The sequence below is a fragment of the Mastomys coucha genome, unplaced genomic scaffold (genome assembly GCF_008632895.1).
Source record: "Mastomys coucha isolate ucsf_1 unplaced genomic scaffold, UCSF_Mcou_1 pScaffold1, whole genome shotgun sequence".
In the NCBI taxonomy this organism is placed as follows: Eukaryota; Metazoa; Chordata; class Mammalia; order Rodentia; family Muridae; genus Mastomys; species Mastomys coucha.
The window spans coordinates 52,464,210-52,479,842 of NW_022196891.1; the positions used below are offsets into that span (position 1 = coordinate 52,464,210).

The 15,633-nt window shown below is 38.5% G+C and overlaps 1 protein-coding gene across 1 annotated transcript in view; it reads right to left on the reverse strand.

Moving 5' to 3' along the window:
• The window catches only part of Xpr1 (xenotropic and polytropic retrovirus receptor 1), a 150,160-nt gene that overhangs the window by 61,785 nt on the left and 72,742 nt on the right, over positions 1 to 15,633 (reverse strand). The window contains exon 3 of the mRNA XM_031385244.1: positions 15,140 to 15,241. Within this exon, the coding sequence (XP_031241104.1) occupies positions 15,140 to 15,241 (102 nt within the window). The remainder of the gene's footprint in view (positions 1 to 15,139; positions 15,242 to 15,633) is intronic.

A 15,633-nucleotide genomic window follows, 5' to 3' on the forward strand; every position in this document is an offset into this window, starting at 1 on the left:
AGGCTGCTATGAACATGGTGGAGCATGTGTCCTTATTACACGTTGCAGTATCTTTTGGGTATATGCCCCGGAGCGGTACAGCTGGGTCCTCCGGTAGTACTATGTCCAATTTCCGGAAGAACCGCCAAACTGATTTCCAGAGTGGTTGTACCAGTTTGCAATCCCACCAGCAATGAAGTAGTGTTGATAGGTGTGTTTTTGCTAGACATATACAATTGTACCTCAGTACAAGGACTGGCTCCATGACCCCATATCTGCAAGAGTTTCTACCAGATAGAGTAATACTTGCAGATGACCAACACAAACTCCCATATACTTCAAGTCACCTTTCAGTTACTTACATTTATACAGTAAACTCTTTTAAACTCTGGGTCACAACTAGATGGTATTATGTAGGTGAATGTGGGGTTTTCAAAACATCTGGCAACAGTAAAAGCTTTCTGAACATGTAACGACCAAAATTTAATTCAAAAATCAAGCCAGACAATGAGCCAGTAGTTAATTTGATAGTGATCATCCAGGGTGCATTGCACAACTTCATTTGAGCCTTGATTGTGAACACACAAATCCACTCAGCTCTGAACCAAGACTACTTATATGTTATGAAATACAGTGCTTTTTCTGTATATACAAGGTTTCCTGCTCCTTGAATCACAGTGGTGTAATTACAGGAAAGACTTCTAGCATTTTCCTACCACTATCCCTCTAAGTATCATGGTAAGTACCAAAATAGTATCTATTTAGGTTGTATTGTTAGAATGTTTGACATCATAGGTTGCTATGATCTCCTTTGGTCACATACACTGTGTGTATGTGTAGCTGCAGCAGGTAAAGACAGAAGTCCTTTACTATTTCCTCAGTGTCACTACTATGTATATGTACGTACAACTATCAAGTTTTTAAAATGTTTATACTTTTGAAATTAAAATATAATTACATCGTTTTCCCCTCCCTTTCTTCCCTCCTACTCTTACCACATACACCCGGTTCTACCTTAAATTCATGACCTCTATTTCTTTAACCATTGATACAGCTGTCTGTCTATCTGTCTGTCTACCTATCTTCCTAAATATATAAATATAACCTGCTCATCACAAACATTACTTCCTAAAGCCATTATTTCGTGAGTGTGTATGGTGTGTGTGTGTGTGGGGGTGTACACCTGGAGGATAGAGGAAAACTTTGTGGAGCTGGTTCTCTTCTTCCTAAGGTCCTGAGGCTTGCACTGCTAAATGACAGGTGCTGAGGCACCTCAGTAGCCCATAAACATCCACATTATAAGTTAAACTTAAAAATAATGCTATATACTAAAGCTAGTATTTATTTTAGAATTATGAGTAATATTTTTATTTCATGGTGATAGAGACACTCTCTGTTATGATTTGATCAGAAGAGGTAAGGCAGAGACGGCAATGCGGCAGTCTGTACAGAACAGGATATGCAGAAAACATCACTCTTGCAGGTTTTACTTTAAATAACTGTGATGGTGTTAAAAAAAAAAACTCAGCTCAACTGAAAATGAATTTTTAGCTGTGGAGACCATGAAGCCAGTTAAATTAAAACAACTTAATACTGAACACACAGTAGGCTAAAATAAGCTATTATAATACTTTGAATATTTTTTAAATCTTCAAACAAATAAATGTAATATTTTGAGAAATTTGTTACTGTCAACTAAAAGAATTTCCTTGTGTTATCTGAAACTTCTTATTTAATCCCAAAACTTAAAAAGTGCTACCTGACAAAAGATCTTGTGTTATCTGCTGCTATTAAAAATGAATACTTCATGGAGAAAAACATATGGTTATGAAATCACTAAAATTTCCTTATCAAATTATGCTGCTTCTTAAAAAAAGTATGGACTTTTTTTAAAATCAGTTTCTTACAGGCATATAGACAACCCAAAGTTTGCAATTCAATTAGATGAAATATCTATTCTGACACAATATAATTGTTTCTTATGTAAGTAAGCATGTTTAAGAAGGAAGTATATGTGAGGAATTATTCTTTCATCACACTTTAGGAAAGGTGGATATCATGTTTTTTAGCGTTGATATCACGATATTGAGAGTTGATATCAGGATATCACCTAACATTTCCATTCACAAATGGAGTTTTTTACAGTGAAAATATGGTGCTGGTGTCCTGATAGATGGTACCAGAGCAACACTCAAAGAGACACTGAATTTGTATCAAAGAAGAAAAAGCAGCTGGTACACTGAGCACAACTTTGTACTTCACAGGGAGGCCCTCACAGCCCCAGAGCACCAGGTAGACATTGTGTTTTGTGATATCAGAAAAATCATTAACTTCATTAAAAGCTACCTGAATAGTAGCTCATTTTTAAGCCTTTGCTTGAAAGTTTTTCGAAACAGTTAACAAATAGAATAGGGCTAAAGAAGATTCTTTAGGGAAGAATAAAACAGTCATAAGAGGCACATGGAGGGAGGGAAATGAGTGGGAGAGGAGATGGGGGGAATGAAGGCAGGAACGGAGGGGTTCAGAGTCAGGTGTGGGGAGGGACAGCACGGATGGCCAGATGATCATGAGAATGTGCACTCTGAAGTGGCTGAACTGGAAACACAACAGTGGTGAAGAACAGCCTGACAGGAGTAGTCTGTGCTCCTATCTGAGGCCATGGTGATGTCTGGACCCATGTTGTCACAGAGGGTCATGTCTGAGTCCACAGCCTTGTCAGAGCAGGGGTCTGTGTCAATATGTCTGTGGCCTCTTTTACCCCCAAAGTTCCATGTACACGTCAGTAGTCTGGGCTGCCACCTGGAGCCATGTTGCTGTCCTAATGCTGAGCTAAGCTTACTTACACTAATGACATGAGCACGGGAGAGCTGGACCTGGCCCCTGCCTGGGCAGTGCAGAAGAAGTAGCCCTGACGGCATGGGTGTGGGACAGACTGCCAGCTCCTCGATGCAGGCATGGTGTGAGACAGCAGGTCCCAACCCTTAACTCTTAGATGAGGTGGCTCTGCCCCTCACCTGAGCAAAGCAGGAGAGCTGGCCCTAGTGGCACGGGTGCAGAAGAACTGGAAGGCTAACCAACTCAGCTACCATGCGGGCCCAGATCCAGGGCTTTGAGTTGGCCTATGGCAGCATCTACTCCATCTATGAGCTGCTGGAGCTTGTGAAGAGGATGGTCCTGCAGATCCAAAGCTGCAGAATCTCCATGACACAGGGCAACTACAAGATACTTGAGAGAGACCCAGTGAGGATCCAGTATTGAAAGCAGCAGAAACCAGAGGCCTCGAACCAGACCAATGACTCATTGGAATGAACTTTGATAAGTAAAGATGTGTGGACATAAGAGCATACTGTGTGACACATCCCAGCTTCCACATGAGATGTTTGTTTAATTTTTTTTGTTTTCTTCCAAGAGGGAAGATTGCAAGGGTGGAGGGTTCATAAGGAGGTTTGGGAGAGGAGTGGGATTGGGGTACATAATGTGTAATTCACGAAGAGTCAATAAAAAGTTTTTGAGAAGCTTCTTTAGAAGCATTTACAGAAAATATCTTGAAGTATTTAACTGAAAATAACTTTTCCAACTATCTAAATGTTAAGAGTTATAACTGATCATCTGAAATGTCTGGAGACAGTTTTAAGAACTCTTATCTTTAAATTTTGATTATAAAAAAACTATGTTGCTCTACACAGGAAGAAGAGGAAATAGATACAATGTCCTATGCCCAAATCAAAGCTGTTTGCAATTGATGCTGGGCAAAGAAAAATCAGTTTTCCCCAAAGGAGCGTTACTGGGCCTATCAACCACACTCTAGGACAGGCCCCAGGCTAAGACAAAACACATTCCATGTTTTCTTGTGTGCTTTTGGTTTTGCTCTGTTTTAGTATTTTTGACTTACTAGGGTTTTTTTTGTTTTGTTTTCCTTTCTTTCATTTTTTTTTTTTGAGACAGAGACAGACAGACAGATAGACAGACAGACATTTGTTTTTGTTTTTTTTTTTTGAAACAGGGTCTTTCTCCATATAGTCTTGGCTGTCCTAGAGCTCATTATGTAGACCAGGCTGGAAGAATTCATATTTTTAAAATATCATTACATTAATTTTAGTTTGAGATTAAGAAAAGTTTCTAACAATTTCTAAGATAGCCCTTATAAAAGTGCTACCATTGCTTATTACACATTTAATGTGAAACAAGTCACTGTCACTGCTGACAATTATAAAGCAACTACAAACTATCATTACAGACAATTATAAACTGCTGGTAAATGCTGAAAATTTCTAAGGCTGTTCTATTTCCTATAGTATGAGCATGAGCCCAGATTCAATTCTTTAGAAGAAGGTATGATAGTACACTCTTCTCATTAGTGTGTGACCCTGTGTCCACCCTTATTCTCATTAGTGTGTGACCCAGTGTCCACCCTTATCTCATTAGTGTGTGACCATGTATCCACCCTTAATGCGTGGCAAAGTGAATCAAAGCATTGTTTTAAAATCTATTTATTATTTATTACCAGTAAATGTGCTGTCACCATATTTTACATATCTTAAGTCAAATAAAAATTTGAGAGATAAAAAGGTATCATGAGTAGAAAAAAGTTTTAAGTTCTGACTTGCAATATTAATATAATGTAAATGCTTGCTATAGTGTATTGTTTAGAGAATGAGATGGAAAACTATATGTACATATTCAGTATAGATTCAATTTTCCCAGGGAACAAAATCAGGGTGGGGGCTATGCTAAAAGTAGGTCTCTACACAGACAGGCAGGCAGACAGACAGACAGACAGACAGACAGAATTTGTCATGCTAGGGATGGATCCACGGTCTTATACATGCTACTCAAGTGTTCTACCCGAGCCATGCCTTTTGCTCTCCTGATTATTTTCCTAAATATATTGGTTAATTCAGAGATGCAGAATCAATTGTTATGGAAGGTCAATTACTTGATAAAATAATTGTAACTTACATTCTAAGGTCATAATTTAGTATATGGACTTAGGTAGATTTGTGTTAAAATTTTTGCTATTACCTCTTAAAATTTTAGTTCAGTTTATTTCTTCAACTCCTGTAAGCATTTCATAGGTGAAATAAAGATATAACAACTCTCCTAAAAAGGACTAGTGAAGATTAAATAAACTGTAAAACTGCCATGGAGCACAGCTAGCACTTGGCAAACAATGTTGATTAGACATTAACAATAACAAGGAGTTCCCTATGACCCACCCCTTCAGAGTGCGAGCCTTCTTTGCCATTGAGACGATTAGATATGCTATAGTGTAGTAGTTAGTATTTTTGTATTCTTGGCACTACTGCTTCCTTTGTTTGCACGACTGTTTCTCTGAAGTTATCTCTATTGGGTGCTTCCATGATTCATCTCTATCCTTAACTATCTGACTTTCATTTTCATATGTTTGATTATTTTTCATGTATGTGTGTTGATTTTAAACTATATTAAAATCTAAAATAAGGTTTTACTGCTCTTGCCAAATTAATTTAACCCATCCTTAAAGTCCCATTTACCTGGGATCTGCTTATAGATCCCAGACATCATTCTCTCTGTCTCTAAAACCAACAAGATTCTCTCCCAGAAGGTCCAGAAAAATCCCTTCAGTGGGTATCGTAGGAAGTCACTGAAGAAAGCACCTGCATCAGTGAAGAGCTCTGAGTCTGCCTTCCACTACAGAACAGGCACATTCAGAGACAGACCCATCATGGTTCTCTGATTTCAGTGGCAACAAAAAGACCTTGGAATAGAAGGGCCAGGTGGAAGCAAATAACCCCCCCCCAAAAAACAAGGAAGCCCTGCTTATCATAAAAGGCAACTGGGCAAATCATTAATGAGAATGGTTCAGCCCACAAGATTTTTAGCTGTGGTTAATTGATCAAGGTTTTTCTTAGGAATGAAACAATGGGCAAACCACTAGAATATTGCTTGGTCACTGTTCAGTCTAGTGACAGACAACTGAGTTTAGTCAGCTGAGCACTTGTTTTTAGACTCAGAGCTAATTCCCACATAATGAGACCCCTGACTGAAATACAGCAAGTTGCCCGCTCTTGCCAATTCTAATACATTTCTAATACATTTCCCCAATCCTTCCTCAAAGGACTTAGTGACCACCTTCTAGGATGACTGTGCCTTTGAGAAAAAGGAAACTTCAAGACATCTCTAGAATAACCAGGCACTGGCTTTTGTATTGATTTTTATATTACTATATAAAAAATCACTACAAACTTAGTGGCTTAAATGAACCAAGCATGATGTAGCTCCAGTGTAGCTCAGGGTCATCTAGGAGTTTATGTTCCTCTTTCATACTCACTGGATGTAGCTGAATTTAGCTCTGTGTAGTCGTAAGACTGAGGTCACCACTTCTCTGTTTACTGGAGGGTTGCTTTTAGCCTCTAGAGACAGCTATTACCTCTCTACATCTTCAAAGTCACCAACGGAGAAACTCTTGGGTCAAGTCCTTCTTTACTTTCTATGATCCCTGTCCCCCAGGGTTAGCTCAATCCCTTTTAAGGACACACCTAATAAGGCTGGGTTAATCTGGAATAATCATCATTACTTAGTAAAGAATTCATCTGGAACCTTGACTATTCCTGAAAAAAAGAACTAGCAGAAATTCTGTGCTTGAAGGCTATCTCAGAACTATGCCTATAATAACAATGAACTGACACAAATTCCCAGAATCTCTAAATACTACTGTGGTTTAACAGGCAAACTAATGTTCCAACCATCAAGAACATATCCAGGGTTAGCTCGCAGCATACAGTTGGTCTATTGACTCATCCTATGGCAACCTTCTCAGTCCCAAAATGGGCAACCGTATAGACATTAGGCTACAAGTAGGATTTCCATATTGATTGTGATCTAGAAGTAAGAACAATGTGGTACAAGAAGCTAAGTGTAAGTTCCTGTAACTTCCCAATATCACAATAAAACTTTAAAGTTGTCACAACCAAAAAGCTGAAAGACAAAGGGATGGTGAAGCCTATATACATTGTCACTTAAGGTAACACTTGACTTTGTAGAGAGTTGGATAACTCTTGGGAAATACAGATATTACAGTTAGCCAAGTGTTCTGTCCCAGAGCAGCTGTTCTGGACACAATATCTTCACTGAAGCAAATCAATAAGCTCCTAGCACCTGGTATGCACCTGCACACCTAATAATGCAAATATTCAACTACACTCTTGGCAATGCAGCTACTCACTAGGTAAAAGACGACTCTTGACCCTCTACTATCTCCACTACCCACTGGGACTACCTAGATACTTAGGAGCAGATAGATTACATTGGTAAGTTTCCAATAATATACAGGATCAATTAAACCACCTCTGTATCATCAACCAGCTAATAAGAATTAATATATATTTACTCCAATGAGCTTAATTAGTTTTTGCTAGAACAGCAAAGCAATTAATTACATTGTTGTTAAAAATTAAAGAATATTTCTTTATAAAATATAACTAGTATCTTAGACTATTTTTATTGCTTACCAGTATTGCAATGTTAATATCTCACTGATTCAGTGTAAAGACTTCACTAATTTTATTTTAAATGCAAGGGAAACTTATGTTGGGCCATCATAATCATTCAATATAGTTACTCTTATTACAATATATGCAATTTTTATGCTGCTTTCATTTGGGCTCTCAACACTTGGAACTGCACACCTCAAATAACAAAAGACCTAGAACACTAGGTCACGACACTCCATTGTGTTTGTGTATTGTATTAGGGCTCCAGATTTAGTAGGCTCTGAGACCTTAGCACAACTGACTCCACAATGGAGGGTGTCACTCAGACTATAAAACTCAGCATGTAGATAGCACCACCTGCCAACACTAAAACAAAGGCCTAATCCATCCAAGTCCAAGTGGTTTGAGTAGGAACGGCCCACACAGACTCATATGTTTGAATGCTTGGCCCATAGGGAATGGCACTATTAGAAGGTATGGCCTTATTGGGAAAGTGTGGCCTTGTTGGAAGAAGTATGTCACTGTGGAAGTGGGTTTTGAGGTCTCCTGTGCTCAAAGTTCTACCCAATGTGGAATTCAATCTCCTCCTAGCTACATTCTGAGCAAGATGTAAACTCTTGGCTACTCTAGCACCGTGTTTGCCTGTACACTGCCATGCTTCCCGCCATGATAATAATCTCTGAAACTGTAAGCCAGTTCCAATGAAATGTTTGCCTTTTATAAGATCTGCCTTGGTCATGATGTCTTTTCACAGTAATAAAACCCCTTCTGGTAAAATGTACTTCTTGGCTTCTGCAGTTCTGCTTCTGGTTAACTATTCCTGTTAATTCAAGTGTATCAACACAGATCGTGGTTTGTGTGTACAAAGTCTCACCCTGAGAAAGGTTCAGGGCTACACTGGGATCCCAAACACCCAGGGTAGCTGCTGGCCGACTACTAAGGACTTTCTATTGGTTTAAGCCCATGTCGGAGCAGTCTTCTCTGGTGAGTAACCTATCACATGCTTCACATTTTATCTGCTGATGGACACCGAGGCTGGCTGGGACTTTAGTGTGTGCAGGTGTATCTTTGAGTAAGCGAACTTGATTCTTTTAGGTAAATATCCAGAAATGTTATAGCCAGATCACACAGTTCTAAGTTTTTCTGATAAGCCTCCATTTCCATAATAGCTAAGCATCCTCACCAACACGTGTTGTTTTCTTGATGATATTCTGAATGGAGTAAGATGCAATCTAAATGTAGTTTAAATTTCCATGTCACTGGTGGCTGAAGCTGCTGAACCTCTTTCCAGCAATTTTTGTACTGTTTCATTTGCTAATTGCAGCTGTTTCCCTACTAATGTTACAAGTTGCATTATCCGTTCTCTGGGTGTTTCCCTTTTTGAGTTTTTACATATTCTGTTGGATACACAACTGTGAAACATTCTCTCCCATCCTATAGGTTGTCTTTTCACCCTGGTAACTGTTTCCTTTCCTATATAAGCCTCTTTTGATTAATTATTATTATCCTTAGCTACTGAAATCCTATTTGAAAACCATTGTCTATGCTTCTATTTTGAAGCATTTCCACTATATTTCCTTCTGCTAGGAATTTCAGTTTCAGGTTTTATATTAAGATCTTTGACCCATTTAAAATGGATTTTTTTTTTCAGTAGAGTATAAAATAGGGGTCTAGTTTAAATCTTTTATATATGGAATACAGTTTTCTACACACACTTGCTGAAGAGTCTCTTTCCCAGTGTCTGTTTCAGCAGACTTAGAGAGATCCACATCCTGTAGTTACATGAGATTATTTCTAAATCTTCAGGGACACTTGTTTATATGGCTGTTTGGGTTAGTAGCATGCTATGTTTGTCACACTGTCGCTGGGTAGTATAGTTTGAGCAAGATACTGTGATACCTCTGACATTGCTGGGTTTGCTCAGGTGGCTTTGTCTACAGGGGTCTGTAGTGAGAATTTTGGTTTCCTTAAAAACACAGAAATATTATAAGAATATGTTTTCATTTTAATCCCAGGTGTGGGATATGAGGCTCTTTCATACTGTTCACAGCTGACGACTATGATTTGACTCATGCTCTAACGGGGGCATGATTTTTCCAGCTGCAAATAGTTTTAGGGAGTGTACGATGTTTGGAATTCTGGGGAATCTTTAAGGGTACATAAATGCTATAGGGTCCCAAGAGTTGGGGAGTTGTTGGCTGGTTGGTAGTTGGATGCTATTGGTTGTAATTTGTTAGCTGCACAAAAAAAAAGAAAGGGAGAGGAGGAGGAAGAGGAGAAGAAAAAGTAACTAGATATCCTGATAGCAAAGATCAAACTTGCTTCAAGGAACTCAATGTCCCTAATCAGCAGGAAGTAGTCTAACAATATCATAAGACCCTTTCCTACCCCTGACTTTATTCAAGGATGTCTCTGTCTCTCTCTCTCTCTGCCTCTCTCTGTCTCTTTGTCTCTCTCTGCCTCTCTCTCTGTCTCTGTCTCTCTCTCCCTCTGTCTCTGTCTCTGTCTCTCTGTCTCTGTCTCTCTCTCTCCTTTATGCATCTTTCTCTCTTACCTAGTGTTAGGGGGGTTGAAAGAGAAGAGAGGTGGGGAAGGGTAGAAGAAAAAGGAACCCTCAATGTAGCCAAAATTTGGGCTATAGGTGTCTTTTGTGTTTCAGATAATTTTACAACTGTTTTTTCTACTTCTGTGAAGCATGGCATTAGAATTTTGATAGCATTGCACTGGGTGTAAAGATTGCTTTGGCGAGTATGATCTGCTAGTAATAGGAATAATTCTGCTAACTCATGAACATAAGTAAGAGAGCTTCTATCTCGTCCTGTTCTTTCTTCAGGGTTTCAGAGCTTTAATGTGTGCAGTAAGCCCTGCGTCTAGTTCTCACATCCATAACCTCTCCTCCCCCACCCTTTCTGACTTGAGGTAACTAAATGTAACTGTATTCCTAAATTCGTTTTTAGTGAGCTCACTATTGGCTATAGAATAGCTACTACTTTTCAATGCTTCCTTTTGTACCTTGCTACTTTGTTACATTTATCAAATCAAGAATTTTGGTAGAGTCTTTAATGTCTTTCCAGTGTAGGACTATATCATCTGCAAACAAGGACAACTGACTTCTTCATTTTCTCTTTGCATCCTTTTCCCTTTCTCTTGTCTGAAAGGAATGGCTAAGATTCCAAGCACCATGCTGAAGAGGAGCGACGAGGGGAGATGCCCACTTCTCATTTACAGAACATGCTCTCAATTTGTCCCTGTTTATTATATTGGCTATGTATAGGTCTGCCACATGCCATCTACACTGTGCTGAGGTACAATACTTCTATTGCTAGTTTGTTTTATTCAGGGCTTTTCTAATGAAGGGATGTTTAATTTTATCAAAGGATTGTTTCTTCTACATTTATTAAAATGATTGTGTGATTTAGGGCTCTTGATTCTATTAATATGCTACTGAAACATCCTTGCATTTCTGGAATGAAACTAACTTGATCATGCAGGAACTTTTAAATGTACTGGTGAATTTGGCTTCAAGTATTTTACTGAAGATATTCACATTTATGTTCATGTTGGAAACTAGGGTACCTCACTTTTAAAACTACCCTCTTTCCCCACGGTCTTTCAATTGTGAAAACCTTTTTCTAGAAATATAAATAATTGCCCTTTAAAAATTAAACAAAACGGGGGCTGGAGAGTTGGCTCAGCGGTTAAGAGTACTGATTGCTCTTCCAGAGGTCCTGAGTTCAATATCCAGCAACCACATGGTGACTCACAACCATCTGTAATGGGATGTGATGCCCTCTTCTGGTGTGTCTGCAAACATCTACAGTGTACTCATATATATAAAATAAGTAAGTCCTAAAACAAAAACAAAAACAAAAACATACAGTAAAAAATAAGAAAATGGGGCTGGAGAGATGGCTTAGTGGTTAAGAGCACTGACTGCTCTTCCAGATTCCAGAGGTCCTGAGTTCAAATCCCAGCAACCACATGGTGGCTCACAATCATCTGTAATGAGATCTGATGCATTCTTCTGGTGTTTCTGAAAACAGCTACAGTGTATGTACATATAATAAAATAAATAAATCTTTAATAAAAAAATAAAAAAATAATTTGTCAGGTTTTCAACTGAAAATGGCTTCTTTTAACAAGTAGAATTAATTTGATTATTTTATACGCAAATATATATTGGCTTAGAAAGGTTAAAATCGATTTTTAAAATCTTAAAAGTAAACAAAAATAAAAACTTATGGTTAAAAATTTCAAAATGTAATCAGTTGATGGAATTAACATTTTTATTATTTTATTATTGTATTTAGTTTTGGCTTTTTGATATGATTAGAAAGACAAAAAATTGGGAGGTATTAGAATGTTTGGATCCTGAAGTCACTTAAAGGCTAACCATTTTAGGTATTAAGTAATTGGTGAGATCTAAGTGGATGAAGGTGAGCTAATAAAAATAAGCTAAAATAGGTGGCAACACTATTCTGCCCAGCACTGGAAAGCTCTAGTCAGGAGGACAGATGGTGCAGGACTAGCTTGGGTAAATAGTGACAGCTCCTTTCAATCCTTACCAAAACTCACATGTTACTCATGGTTTGCCTCGGGCTTAAGTGTCTGAGGACTGCAGTCTCTAGGACAATCTGTGGTGAGGAAGCAGCTAAATGAGAGGAAGATGATACTGACTCCAACAGCTGCCAGATTCTATTTCTACCAATCATGTTTTCATATTACCACTTCCTGACCTGGAAGAAATCCAGTCAGTGACTATCAATTTGTATCCCAATGGCCCTGCCAATATACACAGATAAGTCATTAACCTACAGCATCCAAAAAAATTTAATAATAGCTAACTCAAAATAACTTTTGAAAATTGACCTACTCAAAGATATCACGTTTTAAACTGAATCTTGCAACCCAATATGGATCAAGACTGATGTTCAAAGCCAATCTGAGTTGGCTGCAGTGGTACACACCTTTAATTCTAACACTTTGAAGGTAGAGTTAGTCTAATCTTGTGAGTTCAAGGCCAGTATGGCTTATATAATAGCAAGTTCTAGGCCAGTGAGAACTGCACAGTGGTACCTTATCTTCAAACAGACACACACACACACACACACACACACACACACACGCACGCACGCACGCACGCACGCACGCACGCACGCACGCACAATTTAGTAGACTATAATCAGCATCTTAAAAAATTTATCAGAGGCCGGCCGGGCGGTAGTGGTGCACGCCTTTAATCCTAGCACTTGGGAGGCAGAGGTAGGCGGATTTCTGAGTTCGAGGCTAGCCTGGTCTACTGAGTGAGTTCCAGGACAGCCAGGGCTACATAGAGAAACCCTGTCTCGAAAAGCCAAAAAAAAAAGAAAAAAAAAGAAAAAAAAATCTATCAGAAAAAGTATAAAACCAGAATAGATTAAAAGCAGATAAAATATTGTCTGGTTAAAAAAAACATTTAAATTATTTTAACATTTGTATATTCCCACTCAGAGGTACATCTAAGTACACAAAAAATATGAAGGTCTAGCCGGGTGGAGTGGTGCATGCCTTTAATCCTGGCAGAGGCAAGGTGATCTCTGAGTCTAAAGCAAGTTCCGAGACAGCCAGGAGTACACAGAGAAACCCTGTCTTGAAAAATAAAAATCAACAACAACAAAAAAAGATTATGCTTAATCATAAAGTAGATTTTTTTCTATAACTCAAAATTATCTATTGCTAAGAATAGATATTTATTTTTCTTTGTAAATTAAGAAATACTACCCATTGTAACACAAACTACCAATTGAGATTTGATCAGGGATCCCTTCTAAAAATACCACATCGAAAGAAAAATGTTAGTAGACCTGACCATACATTTTTTCATATTCAGCCTTAGATCTTACCTAAAAGCATTTACATAATGTAGACATACTCTTTCTAATGCTCTTACTCCTGGTATCATGGTAAAAAAAAAAAAAATACCAGGCAAAAGCAGGAGGCCAGATTTGTTCTGGCTCAAGGATTCCAATTAGAGCCCAGCAGTGGGAGGAGTAGCAGGGCAGTGTGAGGAGAGACTGTCCACATCCCCCAGAACAAGAAGTGCAGAAAGTAGACTACAACCAAGGGCCAAGGCTAATGGCAAAAGTGGCCTGCTCTGCTACCCATGATCTACCTCCTGAGGGTTGTTGCATAGCCTCTTAAGACAGCACCCCACTCAGGAACAAAGGGTTAAACATGAGTTTGTGAACATGAGAAGCAGTTCAGATTCAAACCACAGTGACCTCCCACAACAGCTGTCCCTCTGTCTTCACAGCTGGTTCTTCCTTGCCTTTCTAACTCCCAACTGGAAATCACATGTGTCCTTGGAATACTGCAATTCTTTCTGCACAATTCTCTTTTGAAGACCTACCCATTTTCATGCTTTCAAATGTGCTGGGACACATGGTCATAGAAGCTTACATTGGGATTTACTAATGTGAAGGAGAACAATTCTGGGCAAGTATAGCCAAGAGAGAAATACATCAAAGTAGAGTGGAACCCAAAATGAACTGTCCACATGGGTGATTAAGTCACCAGGGTTATGCAGAAAGTTGAAAATAAAGCTTTAAATGGGAGCTGGTCATCTCCATTCCCAGGGAGCAACCAAGAGTTCAGCAGGAAACTCTCTAAGATACCGGATATTCAATTTTGCAGGAGACATAGCAGTGCTGATGTTGAAAAATAATGGTACCTAAAAGAATGCTAAATCTAGCCTTTTAGGGTTTTGGCACCTCTCTATCCAATCTCCCACTGCACCATAAAAAGAATAATCAGGCCCATCTGAAGGCTGCTGAGAGAACATCTGAATAAGATGCTTCCAAAAACTGTACACAAGCTAGGAGGAAAAACTCATCCTTTGAAAAAGAAACTAATAAAGCTATGTGAATTGTCATCCCTGGACTAACCAACCTATACTAGTGGGGGGTTTTGTTGTTGTTTGCTTGTTTGTTTATTAGTATGACAGTACTAAGACATTAAAAGGTATTGCCAAAGCCTTTGCCAAGATAAGAAAGAAGTTCATTATTGATCATTACATCCAGTAGGCAATTCAAAGCAGGAGGGGTAAATTTAGTAATGTACGGGGGATACAGGATGAGCTCTCTCTGAATCTAACTCACTGATTTGACTCTGGACTCCCAAAACCATCTGGCCCCATGAGATTCACGATACCCAAGGCAATGCTCGAGGCAATCCATTGTGAGGACATTACTCTACTAATCTCTACTTGAAGTACATTAAAACACAAACTTTAAACAAGCTACACATACAAAAATAGAGGTTAAAACTTTTTTCTCAAATTCCCATAGCTTTTTGCAGATGACACTGTGGGGACCAGTACTATAAAGGGATGCAAATAGTGTTTTAGCCAATCAAAGGGCACAAAGTTAACCTAAGGAAGAATCTGGAGGTGGCAATAAAAACTTATAAAAAGATAAAATCAAATTTATAACTCTGAAGGTCTTATAAGTAACTGTAAGGGAACCTAGGCAACTTTATATAAATTTATATAATTTATGTAAATTATAAACACTAAGGTGCCAGACATGTCCTTAATCCATCCAAACAAACCCATTATTGCAGCAAAAGCTAGCACAAGGTAGCTTCAAATGACAGACACTAAACAAGTCTGAGGACATCACAGAATCTTTCTTCTCTTTGTGACTACTCACCTGAATAAAATGTGTTGATTTTGGCAAGTTCCTTTTCACAGGTTTGGAAAAACTTTTCTTCAAACTTGGCAAAATATCTCTTAACTGTATCCTCATCTGTAACTGAAAAGGAAGAAAAAACATTCAAATTTAGGGCAGAAGGCCAACTGGGCAAAGTAGGGTAAAAATAAGATTAGTTTTTCTTAGTCTTCGGAACTGCAAGTAGATGCCTGTATATGTAAGCACCTGGAGTGGGAAGAGGCTAAATGATAGCAGGTGCACTAGTGCAATAATAAAAGTCACCATGTCGAGAGGAGGAATGCTCTAAGACTTCTTTCTGGAGGCAGTTAATCAAGAAGGTTCAAGGGCTAGCAGCTGAACTGAGTAGAATTCACTTAATCAAAAGGAAAATTAAGTGTTTCAGAGAAGAAAAAAAAACCACTAAAGATATGAAGAGGAGAAAGTGCAGCGTGTTTCCGGAAAAAATGGTTAGATTTGTGTTGTTTTTTTTTTTT